Genomic DNA, 23,413 nt, shown 5'->3' on the forward strand with positions numbered 1-23,413 from the left:
GGGAAGGGAAAGGCTGTCCAGCTGATCCGAAACCTGCAGACCAAAAAAAACCCAAAACTTTTGGAAAAAAAAAAATAAAAGGAAAAAAAAAAAAAGCTGAAAAAAAAAAAGTTTTGGTTTATTTTTTGGGGGGAGGGTTGCAGGGATAAGCAGCTCTGGTTTGGGGCTGGGGAGGGGGGCACGCACGGCTTTTTGGAGTGTGTTTTTTGGTTTGGTTTTCGTTTTGGTTGTTCCGAGCCCCCTGTGTCGGTCGGTGCGTTGTGGCGGGTCGGGGCTGCAGCCCCGCGTTCCTGCTTCCCCCTCCTGGGCTGGCGCTTCCCGGCAGCGGGGACAGGGACAGCGTACGTGTCACTTTGGATGCCGTAACCCCTTCAACTGTAAGGCAACCCCCCTCCTTTCTTCCCGCCCACCCCAATAAAATCTAAACTAATAAATGTAGTGGTGTCGTGTCCTCCTTCCTCCCTGCCGCCTCCTCTTCCTCATAAAACTTCCCTGGGGGGAGTGAGGGGGTCCCAGCAGGACGGGGATGCGTGTGATGAGTTTGCGAGTGCTCTGCAGGGAGGACCCATCGCCGCTTCTGCAGCTGCGGGCTGGGGACTCGTTCTTACGTTAATTGACTCTTAATTGGTTACGGATTTATTGGTGCCCCGTGGTGCCGATGGGGCTCACGGGACGGGCAAGCGCTGCCCGAAATTGCGATTTTCCCCCAGGGTCGGTGGCGCAGCCCCCAAAGTCGGGAGCCACGGGCGGGCCTGGGTGCCGGTGGCGGGGTGCGAGGGCCGCTCGGACATCCAGCCGGACCTCTGTCCCTCTGTCCCTCTATCTCTCTGTCCCTCTGTCCCTCTGCCCCTCTGAGCGGGTTCGGCACCTGCGCTTCCAGCCCCGGCTCCCGGCCGTACCACGGTTCAGCCGCTGCCGGCTGCGGTCCAGCCAAGGAAGGAAGGCAGGGAGGTGATTTTTTTTCCCGTGACAATTTTCCCCTATTTTTATCTCCCCCCAGACCTTCCCTTCAGTTGTTGGAGGCTGCCTGTTGGTGCTGGGGCTGTTCCTGCTTGCACAGGACCGGGGATGTGTGGACCCGCGGGCCACGGCTCCCCTGCTGGGGCCACTGATGCGCTGCTCGAGGAGCATCCCCAAATCCCCATCCTCCTCCCCGTGGTCCTGCAGTAGTGCCCACTGCATCTGGAAGCTCCGGGTGTGTCCCCACCGCTGGTGTCCCCAGGCAGCCTCGGGCAGTGGGGACCGCCGTGGGGTGAGGGGTGCCAGGGCTCCCCGCGCCTGCTTTGGGGAGAGTTTCACATCCCCCCTCCCGCACCGCCTGCCCCCGCATCCTGCCGGAGAGCCAGCGGGGCTGGTGCTGCGGGGCTGCGGCGGGAGAAGAGTGGGATCAGCTCCAGGATTCACCCGCGCCAGCCCCCGTGCAGCCTTCCAGGGTGGTGGCCATGGCAGAGCCCCGAGGCGGGGATCGCCTCCCGCACCCTTCGGCGCAACAGGAGATGTGGGAGGGGACGAGTGACTGAGTCAATGTTAGGGGATTTTTCTTTCAAGTGGTTCTTTTCCTTGTCGTCTCCTCCTGTGGATATATACAGATAATATGTAAGTTTTTGTTGGTTTTTTTTTTTTTTTAAATGTATCTATACCTCTACTATAAAATAATTGTTCTCTTCTGCAATCACCAAAGTGTGGCTGTGCAGGCAGTTTGAGTGAGGGCCACCTGTGCTGGCTCCGGGTGCATCAGACTATGCATCCCCAAGCCCTTCCTTTAGAGAGGAAAAAGTTATCACAGCGCTCCTGGGGCTGGGGAAAAAAAAAAATAAAAATCTGTTATGGGCACAAAATGAACCAGAGTTGCCCTCCCAGATTTAGTAAGCACACGAGAGATAAGATCCAGCAGGTTTATAACACACAATCCCTCCAACACACACCTTTTGTCTTCTTTAAACAAAAACGATGCACACTTCATCCTCCTTATAAACTGTGTTCCACTATAACTCAGAAAATCAGTGATGCTGAGACACAGCCAAGAGGGGAGCCTGAATTTTGTTTTTGGTGACATGGTCCTAAACTTCTTCATCCAGTGCCCCACAGTGGGGCTGGGCCAGGGCTCTGCTTTGGGGTGTTCCAAGGGATCCCCTCACTTTCCCCCCCACCCCGATTTAGGCACCAGAAACACCAGGTGCCACTGCTCGGTGGTTTATCCAGCAACTCCCACGCCGCTGTCTGGGCATTTTCCTGTCCCACTCACACAGACTCAGAGCATGGTGTTGAAGCTGGCTGCTGAGCACAGGTGGCTTTGGAGGCACAGAGGACACCTGGTCCAGATCACACCAAATCACGGCTGTGCCCTCAATGCTTGGCTCCGATTCAATTTTTGTTTCAATTTTTTCTTTCCAGTCACTGCCAGCAGGGTGGACAAGATTTGACTCCCGCCTGTCGGTGGGTGAGCACGGGCTGGGAAGGGTCATGCCTGGGTTTGGGGGAGCCCAGAACCCTCCCTGTTTTACAAACTTCTCCCACTGTGGGCTACCTGAAGGCTGGCGCAGGCATTGCCACCCCGAGCACGAGTCATGGCAGGTAAGGTGGCACGGTGCCTGGTGCCCGGCTCCAGGGGCAGGCGCCAGCAGGATTGCCAAGCTTTTTAGGGCAACCCGGTTCTGAGAGAGCTGCCTACTTGGCTCGTGCCTCACCTCTCCAGCAAGAAGGCTGCTGGGTGTATGGCTACCATGATTTTTTTTCTATTTTTTAGTTTTGTTTTTATAAATGAAAATCGCACTTGATGCTGGAGCACGGAGCTGCCGGGGGCCCGGGGGCTGCGGCCGCAGTGCCGAGGGCTGGGTCACCCCCGGCAGCAGCACCCGCCCCTCCCGAGTGCCAGAAGCTGCCTCTGCCTGCTCCAAACCTGGGGCTTTCCTGCCAGGAACTGCAGGGTTTGGGGTGAGCAGGAGGGGAGACAGAGGGGAGATCATTCCCCAGCTTGGGCTGCCCTTACCTTTTATGCTGGTGTTTCACGGACCTGGAATAATCCATGACCTATTTGCTCTGCCCTGAGTCGTGTCCCTGCTCTGCTGTAGAACCCCTGAGTGTGGCAGGGAGCTGGGACAGGTGGTGATGGGGACACTTTTAGTGGGCAGAGGCTGGACAAGTTTGCTGCCGGCTGGGGTGACCAATTCCTCTTTTGGGTGCAGGAGGTGCTTTGGGAGCTCAAACCATTACGGCCAAGCATGACATAAACTATTAAAGAATTATGGCTAAAAATCCTGTTGTAAGTTTCAGAAGTTGTGCCCACTAACACGACTTATTACAGTTATTTTGTAGGCAGCCTTCCTGGCAGGGAGCAGAGAAAACAGGTGATTACAGCTGAATAAGGAACCACTGGTTTGTGGTTTTCCCTGCGCTGACCTCCGCGTTAGCCAGTCGCTGCTAATTCATACACTTTGAGCAGCAATTAATGCACATAAAATCCCATGTTGGTTCCAAACCTGTTTTTGATTTTGTCAGTGAAAAGTCTGCAGGTGAACCTCCCAGCTGAGGAAGCTGCTGTACTGGAGAGCTCTCCTTTCATGTCGAACTGCCACTGCCGAGCACAAAATGCTGTGGGGAAGGAGGAGGGTGAAAATGGTCACAGGGCTGAAGCCTAAAGGGAAACATCTGCCTATTTCCAGTTAAATCCCTATTCAACACTTTTTTAATTTTTTTTTTTTTCCTAGACAGACAGGACTTTTCCAAGAAAACCATGTGAGGATATTTTTTTATGAAAAACTGCAATTTTAGGAAACAGCATTCTGGACCTTATGTACATTTCTAGTATCACTTCCTGTATATTTTTAAGCTGAAATCCTCTTAGCATGCAAAGTAAATAGATTATGATATACTGAAGGATTAAGAATCACTGTCTGGTGTCAGATTAATCCCTCATATAGACCATCACTTGTACTGACAGAAATATGGCTGCAATTCAGCAAAATAGCTGTATGGCAAGGCGATGTGTCGCAGCCTCTTAGGCAGAACAAGCCCCCCGTCACCGCAGTCCAGCGCCGTGCCGTGCCTTTTCCAGAAATTCAATTTCAATCCGTGGGACATTAAAGGCACACTCCTCTGCAAGCTCAGCCCTCACTGCCTCGGCTCTGCGTGGGGAGGCGAGGCAGCAGCTGCTCTCTTTATTTGTTTCTCCCTGTTGAGCATACAAAACCCTACGGGCTGCAAACCCTTGGCTCCCTTCAAACCTCAAACCAAAGCGCCTCTTTCGAATACAAGCGTGGAAAGGTGTAGGTTGGGATGGAGTGCCGAAACAGTGCAGCCAAAATCACCCATCAGGCAGCAGAATTTTGACTCATAAGGGGAAAATGGACCGTAAATATTTTATTTGGGTAAAGGCAGAATTTCTGTTAATGAAACACTTCTAATGGCTTGTGGGTTTTGGGGTTTTTTACATTTCATTCTCAGTCCATCATACAGAATTGTTCACCACATAAAACCAAATTCAAGAAGCTCTCTGGCTTTGGGTCTCAACCACCCAGTGCTCCCCAAAAGCCTCAAGATTAACCCACACATGTGCCTATGACAGAGCTCAAAATATCCCTGTCTGTACACTCTGTGCTCCATCAGGTGGTGGGAGGGAGGACCCACGATGATGCTCGCTCCTCTTCACTGCCAGACAAAAAATAGAGAGGGCTGGCACAGGTTCCCTTCTCAGTGCATTTTCTCTTTGTGGTTAGAGGAGGCAGATTAAAATCTGGACTCCAATGGAATGATGCTTAAGAGGCTCCGCATCTTTTTTTCAAGGCAAAATAATGGTTATTCAACTAAGATGATATATCTAGATATGAAAATTGAGAGCATTCTTTGAAAAACGCTGCTAACTGTGAAAGGCTGCTCTTTCACAGAGGTATCCTGAGTGAAGATCTTATCTGCTGGTATCTCAATAGGACGGTTTTCAGAGCCTTAAGTGGAAATTCAAATCTGCTGCCAAGTGAAGATTGTAAAAACATATAATGCATAGAGAATTACAGACTTTCTCCTGAGAAGCTTATGGATTCATCCAAGACACCCCACCAAATTTTTCAGCATTGAGTTGGTACAGTAAATGGGGATCGGTGATTACTCGCTATTTTTGACGTCTTTGATGAAAATGTCACCAAGTTGCCCTCCACAAGCAAACACAGGGCACTTTGTGCATGGACATATCAAAATGAACCCAGAAATAATTTGGAGGTCTAAGAACAGGATATTTTCTAAGCCTGGTGTTTTGTCATCTGCCGGTGGTCAGATCCAAGGCTGGCTGGAAGTTCGCTGAAGGATTTCCCGTGAACTTCACCACCTCGGTGAGGTTTCCTCTTCTCTGCTTTGGCAGCTCAGTCACACCAGCCCAAAGTGCACGATTTGGAGAGACCCGCTGTCTCCAGTCTCCTGAGGGGGAAAGACAGGCAGGATCAGGCAGGCTGCAGGGAGAGGCACAGGGGGATGGAAACACAGGTATCAAAATACCACCCGACCCAGGGAGAAGAGATAATTGTAGACACTGTCCCACTTTGGCCTGGGAATGAAGGATGTAGCCCCAGAATGGTGAAGACTGGCTTATCATTCAAGGTAAGGCATTTCTCATCTGGTTTTAAGCCCCTTCACACCCACCTTCCCCTGCTGTTCTTGGGAAAACCAGGGGCTGCAGCTCCAGGGACCGTGCATTGCATGGTGTCCCCTGGGATGTGAGGGGCTGGCAGCTGTGGCTCCACCTGCCTTTGAGACCCCTCACCTGGTGCTTGGAAGCTTATTGGAAAAGAGAAACTTTAGGTTTTTGTTACCTTTAATTAGGCTGGGTTAATGCCAGCCTGTGGCCAGCCAGGTTTTAAAGTGGGCATGGCATTTTGCATTCCTCACACAATGCAAATGCACGATTTAAACACAAATCCTTGTCCTGCACTCTGTGCCTGTGCAGGGTGGAAGCCTGAGCCCTCTGGTTTTGCAAAGGACATGGTGATGGGGAGAATGTGTGCCACCAGCAGAGGTTATTTCATAACCTGGGCTAGCGTGCCTGCGAAATGCATGAAATGCTTTGCCTTGGAAAGCGATGTAGTCTAGTGAGTCATTGCTTTCTTTTGAATTACAGATGAGTAGCCAGCTCTTCATGATGCAAAGAAAAAAACTAGGTGTGGAGCTGGAAACAAAGGGAAACGTGTGTTTGTCCTGTCTCAGAGGGCAAAACACACTGGCTGGCGTGGGAAGAGGGGGTGGGCTTGGCCCCAGAAGGTCAGGGCTGTGTCAGGCTGTGGGAGCACTGGTGAGGGTGGACAGGGCTCATGTCAGTGACTCCCTAGCCCCTTGACTTCAGGAAAGATGAAAAAAAAAATAATCTCCTAACTCTTGAAGCTTCACAAGGAACCTTTACCAGAGCAGCAGCTCCATCTCATGGCATGTGCACTTCACCACAGAGATAGAGATCTCCCTCTAAAACTGCATTCCCTCCACGACTTCCCTACCTCAGCTTGGAGGGAACAGCAAAACAGCAACAGCTCCAAACAAGCTCTGTATGGACATTGAGCTTCCAGCCCATGGCTTGGCTCTTCCCTTGCAGGGAGATGGCGAGACGTAGCCCTGACAAAATACAACTCCTTGAAAATCCCCAGAGGTATTTTGAAGATGATATGAAGGTGTCCCTGATGTCCCACCTGAACCAGCACTTGCATCCCAGACCCCACCAGGTTATTCCAGTGTGGAAATGTGAAGCACAGCCTCACCACTGAGACTTCTGCTTAGTAAGGCACCTCTCTCTTCAAGGAGGTTATGAGGTGCCTTCCTTGGTAGCAGCCCTCATGGTGGGGCTGTGTGCATGTGCCTTGGGTTTTGGGTGGCTTCAAGCTTTCTGTGGGCTCTCCTTGCTCTCTGAATGACACTTGCTGCAGGCTTCAAAAAATATGATTTTTTTTCAGTGAAGCCCTGAGGAGCATCAGTGACTGAAGGTAAGGAAGGGGTGGCTCATTTGTCCCTAGAGCTGTGTCAGGGCCTTATGCAGAGGGGTTTCTGCTGGTGGTTGCTCTGGGGGTTAAGAGAGAATGTGGGCATGTGAATGCAGGCTGGAAAAAGACCCCACACCATGGCTGACCACGTAAGAGTTCAAGGTTGTTTGGGTAGGTCCCCGTTCCTCAAGGTGCAGGGTCCAGAGTGCATCAGGTGGGTATCTGAGCTGCATTTGTGATTTGTGATTTGTGCCTCTGTCTGGGGAGATCTGAACAAGAACCCAGCCCTGCAGACCTACCTACTTGGTTTTTTAAAAAAATACTTTTTAAAAAATCCTATTTGCAAACGTCTCTGGTCACACTAAAGCTGACCTGGCGGTGTCGTGTGGGAAGCCTGTGATGTGGCATGAAGCTCATAGAGGTATTTAATGTTAATCAAAGGCTGAAGAGTGGTAATGACTGGAATCCTCCTCTGATATCTGCATCTTTTCAGCTGTAGCACCCCGGCAATAAAACATGCTGTAACAATTTGATGAGAGTTGATTTTCATTGTGCAGGAAGAGGGCTGTCCAGGAACAGGGGCAGCCAGCACTGCAGCGCTGCTCCCTATGATTATGAGCTGCTAGTCCTCCAGAGAAGGAAAACATGAATATCCTGACAGGAGAGCATCTACCTGTGCCCTGGAGAGTTCAGATCGTGGGGCTTTTCATGGTAATGATGTGGTCCCGCTCCGGCAGGCGAAGGGAGGAGCGGTATGGGAAGGCACACCCTGTAATTGAAAAGCCACTAAGTCATCTCGGACCTGCAGGGATAGCAGGATGGAGGCAGTGGTTTGCTCTGTCTCCACAGGTCTGAGGCAGAACAGAGGATCCTTCTACTCTCCTGGAGTGGGAAATACAGAGAAACCTCTTCCCCGCGCTGCTGTATTGCTCCCAGGAGGCTACGCTTTTTCTCCTGGGATTATTCTCAAGGGCATGATGAAGGTGGGAAAGGACAAGAGTGGGAGAGAGGAGAATAAATGAAGGAGCCCCAGGAAATTATTTTAAACACCTTTTTTATTCAGATGAAGACGGCCTGGAATGACTAGGTGGAAGGACATGCCTGTTGCTAGGATCCATAGGTACCATTCCTTTTCCCTGGGAATGCCTTGTTTCCCTTGAACAGCATAATACAAAACCATTCTGTCTGATAGGTACTCAGCTGAGTGATAATACATTAAAATTATCACCTGGTAGCCATAAGGAGCCATTGGCTTCAGCATCTTAAATTGCCTGGTGGAAGATCAGTCTCTGGTCCAGGAACGAGAGAGCAGCTGAGATTTACATTTTCCAAAGGGTCTTGTTTGTACCAAGGTAGGTGACCAAGGTGTTTGGAGCCTTGATTTCACTGATCCAAGTCTGGGTGCTGCTACATGGAAACTCTGAACCAACCTACACAGTTGCTCAAGATTACCAAATCCCAGAAGAACACAGACCAGGAGGGACCTCTGGGACCACCCTGCTCAGAGCAGCAGGGCTGGGCTGGGTCTCAAGCAGCACGGTCCTCCAGGCCACCCTAATCTCACCTCCAGGATGGAACATGAACACCCAATCCTGGCTGTTCCAAATATTGTGGATGGGATGCTCACTCCTCGTTTGTTTCAACCACGTCACCTGAGGAGCCATACCCACGCAAGCCATGCACAGGGCAAGGAACACCACAGTTGATCCTCATCCCTCCACCATCTGTCTTCATCCCCACCTTTGTGCTCAGTGGTGGGATGCTCTGGCCAGCCCAAAACCAGTCTGGCAAAGCCACATAGACTGCATTTGTCCTACTGCCAGCTGAGAACACCTCAGCAGCCCTTGCCCACCGTCACTCACACCATGGAGCTGCAGGCAGGACACGGGTGACCCGTGCTGGCGCTGGAGGGACACAGGTGACCCCCATGGTGGCACAGCCTTGCCTCTGAGACACTTCTAATGCTTTCCTCCAGAAAACAAATCTTGTTCAACAGCTTGAGCACTGCTTGGCTGTGTGACAACCAGTTGCTCTGGCAGGTCACTGGGAACAGTTTGTTGCACGATTTCTACAGTTTCAGGGAGGAGAAGCTTCCTCATAGCTGAGAGCAGCAGCGAGTGAGGAGTTCACATGCTGTGATGCACCTACAGAAGACAGGCCCTTGTCAGATCCATCCCTGCTAAGGCCTCAGTGGCCATTTGAGCTGGGAATAGGTCATCTCTGGCTCCAGCTTTTCCCCAACAAACTGGAAAAGGAGGGCAAAGCAAATCCTCCAGCTCACAGCTGCAGGGATCTTCCTGCAGAATTGCCTGTGCAAGAAGGGCCGGGTTTTGGGTGTGCTCCCCTTGGGTGGCACCAAGCCCAGTATTGTGTGAGCTCCCGCTGAAGCAACATGTGGGAAGTGGTGTCAGGGGGATGCCAGCCTGGGGAAGCAGGGGGATGAAAGTGGGACCTCAGGAATGGGTTGTCCACCATGCAGCAGGCTGCTGGTGGTGTCCAGGGGAAGAGCTGCTGATGGTGGGTTTGGGTTGGATTTGGGATGGGTTGAACTAAAGCCACAGGTCGGTCCAGCTAGAAGGATCTGCTCTGATTTGTTGTGTGCTGGTTCCTGTGCTGGTATTCAGCTGCTGCAGGACTTTTGAATTTCCACAAGCCATTAAAAGTCAAGACAAAACGTTCATGGAAATGTTTTCTCAGAAGCATAAAGTTAGTGTTACACGGATGCTGCTCTTCTCCAAAAACCTTGGTGAGCACTACAGGCTCCCCTTACCCTGCCAGCCATCTTCCTCTGCCACCCACAGCTGCTGCCTCCCTTCCCTGGGTCCAGAGCAGCTCAGATGGAAATGCCTCATTTTCCTGTGCACAAGCAGCTCTGTGATGTGTGCTGAAATCAAAACACCTGCTCCCAGGTCACAGAGGTCACATTTTGACCCACCAGCTTTTAGACATGGTGACCACTCAGCTGAGGTAACTTTTTGGAACCAAAGAACACTTTAACCATTCCCTTGGGTAAGTCCTCAACGATGTGATGGCAAAGCTTTCTCTGTGCATCACCCTCCTTACACAGTCTGAATATTTGGGCTTGTGGATTTCATTGATATAGTCCAGAGAGTTCACATTAACTTCTCAGTTTATTAATTCAGCTGCTTATGTGAAGGAAAGGAGATCTTCCACAGGGCTTGGGGAAGGAACAGTTAACTGCTGGCTAACCCAGCTGCAAACCCAGGGATCCCACCAATGTCTCCAGACCACCAGTGCTGCTGTGCTTTACTTCACTCTGTGTCCTGAGGCCACCAAAATCATCCAAAGGCCATGAAGAGGTCCTGTGGGATGAGGATTTCCCTCTGGTGTGACCCTGATATGGTGAACCCTGGCACCTGGTGCCCATCCTCCACCCAGTGCAAATGCACAGGGGCCTGCAGGAAGCTGCAGAGGTGGGGCCGCTGTGTGTTCTTCCTCAGTGCTTCAGGACTGGTAGAACAGCTCTTAGAGCACAATTTTACTTGGCACAGGCTGGTTTTGTAATGAAAGAAATAAATAAGTGCCATCCTGCTCTGCTGGGAGGTTGAAGTGTTCCCTTTCTTTTTTTTTTTTTTTTTTTTTAATGATCTGTTTGCACTGAGGCCAAACACTGAATACTTTGGCCTCAAAAATAGAAGTTTAAAGAGGAATTGTAATTGGGAGGAGGCTAAAACACAGTCACTCTTTTGCCTTCATCCTTGCTGCCATGAGATTTATAATTTGTTATATTTTACTTTAGTTTTTCCTTCAAAGTAGAGCTGAGGAAGCGTGTTTGTGCTGCGTGCTGCTGACTCATCCGCTCTGGAGAGAGGCTCGCCCTATATCTGCACTCTGTCTGCACCCCACTGACTCCCAGCCACCCAGCATCCCAAACCAGGCCAGGAGGGAATGTCCCCGTGGCAGATGAAGGACATGAGGGGCAGGGTAGGGTTTTCCTGCCCACAGGGAAGTCTCCTCCTCTCCCCTCAGTGGGTTTCCTGCAGGCTGGAGGTGGGAGCCAGTGTGGGAGAGGGGACATGGGCCTGGAGGCCGGCAGTGTGAGAAGGGATGGACCACCTCTACTGGCAGCACCTCGCAGTTAAATCCAAGTTATAATGAAACCATGGGGTAGCATCTCACTCCTTTTCCCTGCAATCTTCCTCTTGGAAGTGCCAATCCGAGTGCTGGTTAGCTCATGTAAGATAAACGTGGAAGGAGGATGAGACTTTCACGTGCTGTGCTCAGTACAAAGCAGCAGGTGAAGCTCTACTCTAGCAGAACCGTACGGGAGCATTTCTACCAATTCCAGCAAGAGCCCTGCAGGCAGACAGCTTGCAGGGACAGGCTTGGGGAGTTTCAGGAAGCTTCAAACTAGAGTAAATAATAATAAGCAGAAATAAAATAATAAATCAGAAATGGGTTACCTGCTCTGAAGGAATGGCTCTCATATTTCCTTAAAAAAAACAAAAACAACAAAAACACCCACTATGTTATTTACAGTCCATTTAACTCACTGAAAAACCCAAACAAACAGAGGTATTGGGTAACTTTCACTTTTTTGATAAAACAAAGCTATTTCATATCATGTTATTCAATGGATGAGTTAAAATACTTAATATATTGCTTATACAAGTCTGTACACGTAGGATATGTATATTCCCTCAAACACCACAACAAGTTAAAGCAACCATGGTTTTTGTGGATGAGGCAGTGTGGAGATGCAAGGCCACCAGCAGATCAGGGATCCCATGTACTCCCAGCTCGGTGGAGAGCTGCAGCAGGACTGGGATGGGCAGACTGGGACAGTCCTGGCTGCAGGACACCTCTCCCTGCAGTGGGGGAGCCCTGGGGTGGTGGGGCTCAGCACGGGCTGCCTGCCTGAGTGCTCACCTCCTGTCTTGGGAGAGCTGTGTGCTGCCAGGTTGCTGCAGGAGCTGCTTCAGGCTGAGGCTTCCTGTTACAGCTTGAGCCCAGTTAACAGCTGCCAACATCAAAAAGAAGTCCTGCAGCAGGCAGTGTCCTTCTGCCCCTTGCTTGGTGCTGTCTGTGGTGTCTTCTGATCCCCACGCAGGGCACACTGTGGTGCCTTGGGATGATTCATGGGATGGACAAAAGCCCACGGGAAAGAAAACTTTTTAATAGCTTTTTTGGGTTGGGTTAATGTGCTGTCAGCTCCCTGCATGGTCCTGAGACTGTGGGAAGCAGGACTATCCCATTGTGGCGATGGCAAGCTGCTGGTTCAGCTTCAGTGCAAGGTGGAAGTGTATCCATAACTGGCTTGTTTCAAATGATCCCTTTCGGCTGTGGCCATAGGAACCACCTGGCCTCCCCGTGCCTGGAGACTGGCTCCGTTCCTACCTACCTGTCAGTACAGCCATGGGACACCCGGACAGGGCAGGAGATAAAAATCCTTGTCTCGCCCCTTGTGCAAACACTCTGACCTATCCCTGCCTGGCTGCCTTCACGGGACAGCTCTTTAACCATGACCTTCTCGTGCTGGTCTGCTCCTCTGCTGGACTTCTGCACTGCCTGGGCTCAGATGTGATGGCAATGCCAAGCGCTGCCGAAGCAAGGCAGCCGCCTTCGCTTCCTCCAGAGCCCCGCAGGAGCCGCGTGCGCTGCTGCTTCCCCAGCCATGGAAGCGGGGAGGCTCTGCTGCTGCTGGCTCCTGCACAGGGGAACAGAGCCACAACAGCTGGGACTAACAAACCCTGCCTGTTCGTGCTAAATCAGGGATACTGCTGCAAGATAAGGAGATTCAGGTGATTGGTTGACTTATTCTGCTTTCCATGAGCCAGGATCTGAGTCCTCCTGCCTTTCCCTGCTAGGAACGCACAAACCAAGCTCACGCTGCAATGCCTTGTTTTTTCTCCTGGACCCAAATGAATTTTCAATATATAAATTACCAATATCTCTAGCTTCATCCCCCTGTGCATATTTGAAAGAGACTTGTTCACTTACCCTCCTGGCTGCTGGAAAAGGTTTTCTTGATCAGGGAGGTGGTGTGGGCATCCGCTCCAGGCTCAGTGTCCTCTGCCTGTCTGCGGCTGGTGGGTCTTGGAAAACAAAACAGAGGTGATTGAAAGGGAGGGAGAAATGACTGCAGAGCTGGGGAGACACTGCAGAGCAGAGCTAAGCTCTTCTGTTTGTTTTCTATCTTTTCAAGTATACAGCAGCCTGTGTAATTTCCTGGCTACAAACTGCAGCTCCTTTCTCTCATATGCCAGTAGGTTTGTTGACTGAGTGTCACTAGGATCGCTCATTTGGCCGTGCAGTCCCTCCAGCACTGTCCTGTCATTCAAAGATGAGGTATAAAGCTGGTGGTTTTTTGAGTAATTACAGTTTTGTTAAGCAGGACAGGCTGGGGATGTGCAACACACATAGCAGGCACCAGGCACTGCTGGCAGCCCTGCACGGAGGAATTTGGGCAGATGCCAGGAGAGGAGGGTATCAGACCCAAAATACAGCACTGATTTTCTGAAATTTTTGTCCCTACACCACTTGCATCACTGAAATCCAAGTTGTGAAGGAGGTGCAAGGAGGAAAGCATCAGCTATGTGCTATGGAAAATGCAGATGGATTTTTTTTGTTTTGTTTTTTGTCTGTTTTGGTTTGGTTTTTTTGTAGGTTGGTTTTTTTTGTAGGTTTTTTCTGGGTTTTGCTAGTCTTAGTTTCTTCAGTCATCATTAATCTCTGCTTACACAGGCATGTGGAAAGGAAATCCATTCCCAGTGCTGTTGAACTGGAAACCTGGAAACCTGGGGGCCACATTGTGCCATCTTGGCTTGCTGACTCGCCGCTCGTCCTGCCATCCACAACCTGCCAAGTGCTTGGTGAAGTCCAAGGGAGCATTGCTTTCATCAAGAATGAGTCAAGTAGAGAAAATAAACTAAACATCCAATGCCAGGCCAACTGGGAACTCTTTTGGGAGGATTCTCATCGTTTGGGTAGCTTTTCCTCCTCTGTGGATGCAGTCATGTCTAACTCAAGTAGTGTTGTACTCAAGGGTGGCTTTCAGGTACGACAGCGGTGTAGCTCTGAGAATAAAAATGCTTTTGTGCAGCACCCAATTTCTTCACTGCCACAGTGCAAAACCTCACTCAGCTTTGATAATACAAATAATACATTCCAGGCATAAAAAGCCCTTTATTACTGCTAAGAACATAAATAATTAAAGAAAAAGCTGAGATTTTCCCTGTGCCTTTGTTTTCCCACTACCAGCCGGAAGACAGCTATGCAAGCAGCTGGGCACATGTAAAGCAACTAAAATCACCTCTCCTCATCAGCTTTCTCGAGACAGTTATAAGCTGCAGTAATGCAACTCTCCCATCACACTAAGCTTTATTGGTTCAGTATAAGAAACTAAGAAACTTCATTGGAGACCAGATTATGCTGGTTGTAAAAGCGGGGGGATTCTTCTGCTCTTCGACCCCATTATCTCCTCCGTAGTGTCTTGATCAGCTTTCTTACACACAGCCTCGGATTCTGCCGAGACCCGCAAATTGCTTTTTTGGCTGCCAAATTGCCATAACCCTTCTATTTTTATATTTTAAAAGAGCTTAAAACCCTCCATCCTCTTTGGATGTGTCTTTAAAATTGACCAGTACTGGGAGGATTTCATGTATATCCGAAGGCTTAGAAGAAGATGTTACCTCTACTGAGCTTCTAGTTTTACAGTCAACAGACATGAAAAGCCCAGCAGGGATAAAAGGAACTTAACCAGTTCAGTCTAATGCATATAAATCTACCTAAGAGCTCAAGGCACTGGAAGTACTCAATGCACTACATTTATCTGAGTCTAAGATACAGAAATGGGTCTTCAGCACACATGCCACATGTCCCATTTTGATGCCAAGTTAATATGAATTAAGAGACTGAGATGAATAAACAAGGTCAGTCTGGGCTGGGCCAAGTTGAATCAATGTAAAATAATTGTCAGTATTTTCTGTCAGCAATGCTGGTTTATCTTGGCTCAGGAGTCTCGGTGCTATAGATTATAAAATGTTTTCAGTGGAACAGTTGGCAGACATTTTATTGATTTTTTCTTTGTTTTGTGAATGCTGGAAAAATTTCCATTAAGTATACACGCCGTTCATGTGATGAAGCCAAATTGCTTTTTCAAACTTTTCTTTCTTCAAGTGTGCTAATGCGTTAATACATTAGCAACCTAATTTAATCAAGAGGACCTTTGTCTGGAATCAAGAGGCCATGGAGCACACCTTGATGCATCTTGAGCACTTACGGTCTAAGAAGAGTTAATTTTGTATTTTCAAGGTGCAGATTGCACACTGACTGATTAATTTGCCCCTCTGAATTTGGTAATGTATTATCTCAGTTTTATAGATGTAGAAATTGAGAGTGCAACTTTGCACAAAGCCATCTATATCTGCCTGCTGTTGCATTCTCGAGGCACGTGAAGCTCCTGGGCTGAGCAGTGGTGAAGAATGAGAAGGAAGAGAAGGAAAGAGAGGGAAAGAGAGGGAAAGAGAGGGAAGGCTGCAGCAACCAGGCAGGAACAGCACTGGATCCAGCTGAGCTGCTGGGTCCCACTTCTGACATGAATTTCCTCTGCTACATTGCCACATCCCTGCATCACACCTATTAATAGAGTTAATTTGGAACTGAAAACTGCTCAGGCAGATAGAGCAGCTGGTAGGATTCACCTGGACCTGGCAGACGTTATTCCTCAACCTGTATTTCTGCTATTTTAAGATTTGGTTTGCTTCCTGGTTAAAAAGGACTTTTGGAAAAGGTGGAAGCCACAGCAGTGATGAATTATTACTTTAATTGCACAGAACAGTCAAGTAGGAGTAAGAAATCAATTTATTGTTGTTTTTTATGTGACACAGAAAAGGGGATGCTGTGGGATAACTATAATTCTCTCCCTCTATGCTGATCTAATAATCAACATACAGGTCTGAAAGATGCTGTTAGAACTTCCTAAGGTTTGGCCAGTGATGCTACCAGTTCAAAATATACAAACATGAGCTTAAATAAAAACTTAGTAAAGAAGTAGGAATGTGTGTATATTTAAGAACATAATCAACAATAAAGTTTTATGATAAAAATCACTGTGATGATAAACACTTTTGCCTTCTATCCTAATAACTTGTATTAAAATAATAGATAGCCTAATTAAAATGGGAGTAGTTCTGGTTTGGGGGATGGGGACTAGGTAGATGGATAATGAGTGAAAAACCCCTCCAACATAGCTTCAAATACGTCCTGACACTGCCAACAAATGGAAGATATTTAAGCCCACAACACATTATGGTAAGGAAAGAGGATGACACACTGATGGGGAGGAAACCCACACTGCAGCTATCAAATAGCAGTGGCAGAGGCGTGAGTGCAGTCACAGCTCTGTGTGACTCTGGTGCCAGACTCTGACATGGTCACAGGCACTCACTGGTTGACTCACCCAGAAATAAGCAGTCTCACAGGCAGCTGATCAGCTCCTTTGTGTGGCTGAGAGAATCAGCATGCTACCTTGGTCCTCTGAACAACAGCATCCAAAATATTCTCCTCAAGTACCGGGTCTGCTGCAGGGTTATGCTGATCAAAATGTTTTCATAAACAGATAATAAGAATAATGGGAGGACATGAACTTCCAGGCTAAAACATAGCTGGCACTTGGAAAGAGAGAAGGCAATGGTCAATGCCAAATGTAAGCCAGAGGTGAGATCTTTATCTTATAAAATTATTCCCTGGACTGTGCATTGTTGGTAGTGTTTAACTGTTCTTTTCATGTTAAAGAAATCAGGCAGCAAATGAAATGCTGCTTTCTGGAATGTTGTCCTGAAATCTTTACTGCCCATAACTTTGTGTGTCTGTGTGTATGGCTCAGAAAGCTGACAACAGCTCTCCACTGGCAGCAACACCACTGCAGCTTCCATAAAACATCATGGAGTTAAATCAAGAATAAGTTCTTAGAGAAATAAACCCTTGAGATTGTTTTATGAATGATTATGTTGTTTCTAGCCTTTTCTTCCATTTTCTGTCCCTGTCTTCATCCCAGATTATGGCTTTCCTGGTTAAGCAAAGGAGATGATGATGTGAAGAGTTAGTTGAAGTGATTTTTTAATCACACAGCCTGAAAACTGGGCTTCAGTAACACATATGGAGATGTCAGACTCCCTGAAGGGCATCAGAAACAAGGTTTATTAGGCAAGTGAAATGTGTCTTCTGCTAGTCTTCACAGGGCCCTTGCTTGCAACTTCTGCCTAGATGTAACTCATGAGATATGCCTCAGCTGTCCCAAGAGCTGAAATACAAGGAAGAAAGAAAAATGTGCTGGAGATGAGCTTCCAGAAAGCGGAGTGAAATGCAGATTTGAGACAGCATCTGGGACAGGGGTGTTTGTGTTAGAAATGCAGTAATGTAGTAATTGGTGTGAGTAGCCGGTACAAAGATGTAAAGCCAAGGCAGGTAACAAGAGACTCTGAAAGAAGAAAGAACAACCATTGGATACTCTTGCTGAACAACTGCAAAGGCATGGTGTGGTCTCTCACAGGAACTTGAAGAACCACTGCTACCCAGAAGAAGCCAATTACAAACCCAGAAGTCTCTGGTAATGCTGGAGTATCTGGGACAGAGAGATGAACCACTGCAATGACTGCAGAACAGAGAACAGCCCTATTTATGTAGGGTCCAAACACTAAAATTTCCTGGTTTTTATAGAGATTTCTTTACATGAAGAAGTCTGATGCAGACAGATGCATTGTAGAGGAGCAGCTCTGTGAAACTGAAGGCAAACCAAGCCACAGCTGGGTGCTTGTAACCATCTGTGGCTTTTTTTAAGCACAGGGGAGAAGTTGTTGGAGTCACCTGTGCCTCAGCAGGTGACCTTCCCTGCTGGCTGGTGTTGTCACAGGGAGTGCCTTCGAAACCTAAACTCTTGTTGGCAGGCTTCAAGCAGCTGTGGCCAGCCAGGAGAGCCGTGAGAAGTTTTCTTCCATAGCATTGTAAGCGGCCACCAAAATCTCCGGCCTCTCCTGGTGGAGGTCAGCGGTATCTCCGGGTGTCCGCAGGTGGAGGAGCTGGTGTACGGGTGGGAGCTTGCTTTATGCTCTCCAACCAAAAGCCTTGGGAAATCCCAGCCATTTATGCAGCTCTGGTGATTACAAGGAACCACTCCTGAGGCTCAGCAACTTATGGTGACCCACCTGGGAAGGCGCAGGCAAAAGTGGTCAGGTGGGGAGCCCAGGAGTCGGGGCAAAGTTGAGCTCTCAGCCTCTCTCCCGAGACGCCTGACGAAGGCAGACGCGGGACTGCCAGAGATGTGTGAGTCATAGCAACCTCTGAAAGGGAAAAGGTGAGCAGAAGGGAGGGAGGACAGTGTGTTTATACCTTGGGATCAGAGGCGTGTTGGGATCAGCCTCAGCTCTGGTGCGCTGCTAAAGGAGCTCCTTTTATTGGAGCACTTGGAGAACCCTCTGGAGCCTCCAGCCTCCAGCATTGAGACTGTCTCTATAACTTGCCCCTATCAGTATAGTGGTATCTTCATCCCAAAAGTTAAGAAGGAATAACTGTGCACAGTATTTTTAAAGTCAGGCCCACCTCCAAACCCATTAGATAGCTCTGAAAGCTTTAGAGCATGTCCCGTATCCTAAAAGTTGTAGGCAATGCATAAAATAAATACTTCACTAGTGGGGTGCAGTTGGTAAAGTGAATTTAACACTGGATACTGAAAAAGCTCAATGTCCCCATGTCAGGGGAGCCAGAAAACTAGTTAACATACAGATTTCCAGAAAGAGAAGGAGATGTGTGTTTTGCCCACATGAACTGTGTGTTCAGCACAGTTATGTACAAACAGCTGGGATGAATGCAATGTGGAACTTCAATGTCATACTCACCAGATTTACTAAAAACATTCCTACAGACAGTAGGCATAGAAAATAAAAATAAGTCTACATAAGTTTATATACTCACTGGGAACAAATAACTGTTTTTTTTCTTTTCTATCAAGAATGCACAAAGGAAAATAACAAAAACAAATGCTTTTTGAATCTTTGCAGAAGTGCTGTTTCTTTTTAATTTCCTATCCCTTGCAAGGTGGTGTGCAGGGCCACCAGCAAAGAAAGCACTGGAAAAAAATCCCAGTTATCAGAACTGTTGTTTCTCTCATAGCTAGGTTCAAGGTGTTAATCAGCTTCTGAAGAAGGGCACTCTCAAAAGATCTTCCCAGGGATTTTGATTACAGGCTAGTGATGTGCTTACAGAAATGTGTAAAGATCATGTCAGGTTTTCAAAAGTTCTGTTCACCACCTGCAACTGTTAATTTGCTGTGTTTCCATTGCTGTATTTCTCTTTTCTCCACATTCAACAAGCAAGGCTGCCTTTGCCCAGATGATTTAGTTTGAAAATGGCTGCTCTAGTGTGTGTTAAAAGCTTGCAAATTGTCTATGTTTCTGGGGATTTCTTTGTGTCTATCCTGTGCCCTCTGGGCTTCCAGGTTTTTCTTAAGTTCTTAGTGTGTTCATGTTTTATTGTGCTTACAATCACGAAGCAGACAACAACTGCAGTTGTCAGGAAGGTTCAGAATATCAAACATACATTTTGAAATAATTCAGAACTCACCTGTGGGAGCAGCTCTGTGCTGGTGGTCTGTCAGCAGGGCCAGGAGCAGGCAGGTTGCACCCTCCTCCCCGCTCTGGAGATTGGTCAGCGAATGCTTCACAAGATGGGTCCTCTTCATCTGACTGCCCCAGAAGTTCTGTGAAGATGAATCAGGATATGTTATCACACTTACTTCATCTGAAAGTACCAACCAAGCTGCCAACTGTTTGCCTTGGATGCCCGTAAGGACAACGGTGTCCTCTCTTGCAAGGGATCAAACTGAATGGAAACCCAGATGCTTCCACAGCTTTCACCCTTGGCTTTTCCCTTGAAAAGGAGGCCAAGGAGCCAATGACCAGCAACAAGAAACAGGTCCAAGAGTTTTTGAAAGACAGAGACTGTGTATTGGCTGTAGTTAGCAAGGAGGAAATGCCTTCTCTAAATTGTCACCTACAGAAGGTCCAGCTGGCTGCCAAAGGCTGCTGCATGAGCATTTCCCTGATGCCATTGGGATCAAAGTCTTATCAATTGGACTACTTCCTCAGAGGGGTGGGTGTAACTCCCTCCTTTAAAAATAAAGGCTTCCCTTAGCTCTGTTTTAAAATATTTTGGTTCACAATCAAGACCTGAAGCCTTCAGTAGGTGAAGCATGGGCATCCAATTCACAAGTTCCAGTCTGAGCATTGTGGTAAAAGAAATGGTTTAAAAATATCTGAACTACTTAAAAATATAGAGGAATCGCATATTCTGAGACTTATATAAATAAATTTAATCAAACCACAGGCTAGCAGAGTTTGGATTAAGGAAAAATAAAATCCTGTTACAGATAAAGACTTTAAAAAGATTTCTCTCAAAATCGTAAGACCCTTTTGCATTTTTTCTCCTTCTAATCCTGTTCTTCTCCCCTTGTTCTCTGCCTTCTTGGATCCTATGTAAGCTAATCTGCATGATACCCATGGTGGCACTGTGGGCAGTGGGGAGGATGTAACACCCTGGTCACGCTGTTGGTTTACATTTCATCTGGACACCCAGAACGCTCGCTGGCTTAGGAGGGCAAATCTCCTCGTAAGCGTCTCTGAACCTCCAAATCCTAAAAATCCAGCACCGTGGGATTGCTGTGGACTATTCCTACTCTTCATGCCACCTAAATATTACTGGCATCTGTGGTGTGAGGGAGGGTGAAGTGTGGCAAGGTTTGGCTTTCCCAGGTAGCTGATGCTGTCTGCGCTGCTGGTTCCCACCTGCGGAGCAATGTGGGGAATGGTTGAAAATGGCCAACTCGGTTGAAGGCAGCGCACCTCAAGCACACACACCACACTACAATAAATAAAGGTGCTAAACCAGAACTGGTGCAATTTCTCCTCCATCTTGAACAAAAAAATCCAAAGAGAAATAAAAGCAGAGGAGAAAACAAATGTACGGGCAATGCTTTACATCTCAGAAACTCAAATCCAGGGCAAGCAAGGGAGGTTTCTCTGGAGATCTCTTCTTGGAGCCTTGCAGAATGAGAAGCCAAGAGAAGGAGAGGAACAGTATTGAGAACTTATAAAGGTTTGTGAGAAGCTGCTTTTCATATCCATGAGGAGCTCTGGGAAAGGGCTTAGACAAAATTCCTGCTGATGGGAAAAAAAATAATTAGGCAAGATCCACTGCAGGTCTTGTGCCATAAACTTTGACACAGCTCTCACTGCTGTGCTCCCACCTGGAACTGAGTCTTTGGTCCTGAAGACCCTCCCTCTTCACTTGGCCAGAGTTTGTGAAGAAACAAAATGTTAAACCTTTGAATTTGCAAAATGTCAAAGCTCAGATGTATGGTGTGAGTCAAGCATCTGTAATTAATTTTTCTTTTCTCTTTTTTTCTTTTTCCACTTACTCAGTAACATCTAAGGCCTACACAACTTACCTCCTTAAAGCTACAAACTTTCACCAATATATGCTGTCCATGACTTCTCCTGAGCCACCTCTCCTGAGGCTAACCCAGCTCCAAGGAGTGGGAACATTTCGGAACATAAAACCCTGAGAGATGCTGAAAGGGAAGTGCATATTAAGAAAAGAAACAAATCAGAATTGGGTCAACTTTTTCTTGATCTCCTTCCATCACATGACTGATCTGTGTTTTCTTGTCTCTGCTGAGAATGAGCGCTGAGTAAATCCCAGTTCTCACACCAGTCACTTCAGTGTGACATGCACGTGCTCCAGGTGGTACCCAGCAGCTTTTTAATGTGGAGTGGGCTATAATTTGGATGTATAGAGTCCTTGTGTGCCATATTTCTAATATATGAATGCTATGAGCAATTAATTATAGCATGGCCAGTGACTCTGATATTTTATGCTGTGGATGTAGCACAGGCACACCTTAAATAATGCTACTGGATCCATGGGAGCCTCATGGAAAACAGAGCAGTCTCATCTGCAGGCACAAAACCAGGGGAAGATCAGGGTTCTTACCCACAGGAGTGTAAATAGATTTCTTTGCACTTTCATATCTAAAATAAATATCTGGAACTGACCTCAAGTTATGAGCATTGAACCTATTGTGGTCTGGGGATACAGCTGCAGTGTGGATGCCAGGAGTGGTTAAAAGCCACAAAACCATCAGATATGAACTACAGAGTAAAGAAATAAATGTTTTTGTTGTGGGACATGGACTCTGCTCCCCGTGAGACATACTAAAGCAGGAAGAACAAATGTGCAAGGAACACTCTTTAAACAACACAGCTCTTCCCAAACTAGAGGCAACATACCCCACTTTCAATTAGGGAAGGATTTTGGCAACAATGCCACAGAGCTGGGAGAGGGTGGTGGTCCTCACATCTATCATGAGGGCTCTGGCTAGGGTTTGGTGCTTGAGAGAGACCTGACTTTGCACTAGCACTGGAGAGATCGTAAGTTTCACTTAAGATTTTATATGCAGCCAATCGCAGATATTCCTTTGCCTTATTGCATAATAAGGCTGTTTAAATTCTAAACTATTATTTGCTTAACATGATAAGGTCTGGGGATTTCAATCTGAATTTGAATTTCAAAAATCTGAGAGTTGGTATTGTGCTAATGTTGTGGTCTCATCATTAAAGTAATTTATTAGATGTAATAATATGAACCTTTTGTGCTAAAATTCTTTAAAAAAATCCCACTAGTCTTGACCAATATTGGGATCCCAACCATACAATGATACAATGCATATTCTACATTTCCAGAATTCAGTGGTAACTGCTATTGCTACATCTGACACCTGTCTGAAAGAGCCAAATATCTTTCTTTACAAGTCCACTGAAAGTTCTCCTATGCTTTAATGAGCAGGATGCTCTCTAGGTAATGCTTGCAGGTGATGAGATATCACACCTTGCCTGCTCACACATCTGTCATTATTTAACCATATCTATTCTCTTTTGAATCTGTGTCTGCAAATCGGAAGCTGTTTCCATTCTCCAGGATCCTGCACTGGACTTTCAGGGATGAAAATGCATTTCAAAACGTGCAAATCCGTGGTAAAACGAAAATCTCCTTTTAATATTGTTTGCAAAATTGACAGCTCTACTTAACAGCAGCCATTAAATTATTTACAAAGTAGCAGCTGCTCTTGTAGCAGCCTTTTTTTGGGCGTGAAAAATAAACTGGTTGATAAGTGAGAGATAAGCCATTTGACTTCCTCTTTGTGTGCCTGGCATGGTGCTCAGAGCCAATTCTGTACAATCTGATGTTTACAGAGCAATCCTCGTGTACGACCTCCTTAGGCAACAGGGACACAAGAAGCCTTTAAAACGCTGAAGCAAGCATTTAATCAGAACTCTTCATGCTGATCTCTGAAAAATTCAATAAGTTCAAAAAATGTAACTCCTTCTAAAGATAAAATATCATTCTCTTGCTTCAGGAATTGCAAATATATCCCAATGAACTCCCAGCGA

At 47.3% G+C, this 23,413-nt stretch overlaps 1 protein-coding gene across 4 annotated transcripts in view; it reads right to left on the reverse strand.

Moving 5' to 3' along the window:
* Nucleotides 1–4,403: 4,403 nt before the first annotated feature.
* Nucleotides 4,404–23,413, reverse strand: part of WDPCP (WD repeat containing planar cell polarity effector) — a 147,911-nt gene continuing 128,901 nt past the window's right edge. The window contains exons 15-19 of one of the 4 annotated variants that reach the window (XM_058834204.1): nucleotides 19,530–19,665; nucleotides 18,116–18,250; nucleotides 12,912–13,006; nucleotides 11,375–11,403; nucleotides 4,404–5,406 (exon numbers count right to left, since the gene is read on the reverse strand). In XM_058834204.1, the coding sequence (XP_058690187.1) occupies nucleotides 5,356–5,406; nucleotides 11,375–11,403; nucleotides 12,912–13,006; nucleotides 18,116–18,250; nucleotides 19,530–19,665 (446 nt within the window). In that variant the 3' untranslated portion in view covers nucleotides 4,404–5,355. Of the gene's footprint in view, nucleotides 5,407–8,046; nucleotides 9,095–11,374; nucleotides 11,404–12,911; nucleotides 13,007–18,115; nucleotides 18,251–19,529; nucleotides 19,666–23,413 lie in introns of those variants that run through there. The other 3 variants (XM_058834205.1, XM_058834207.1, XM_058834206.1) reach the window with 3 other exon arrangements.

Source organism: Poecile atricapillus, chromosome 3 (genome assembly GCF_030490865.1).
Source record: "Poecile atricapillus isolate bPoeAtr1 chromosome 3, bPoeAtr1.hap1, whole genome shotgun sequence".
NCBI classification, from domain to species: Eukaryota; Metazoa; Chordata; class Aves; order Passeriformes; family Paridae; genus Poecile; species Poecile atricapillus.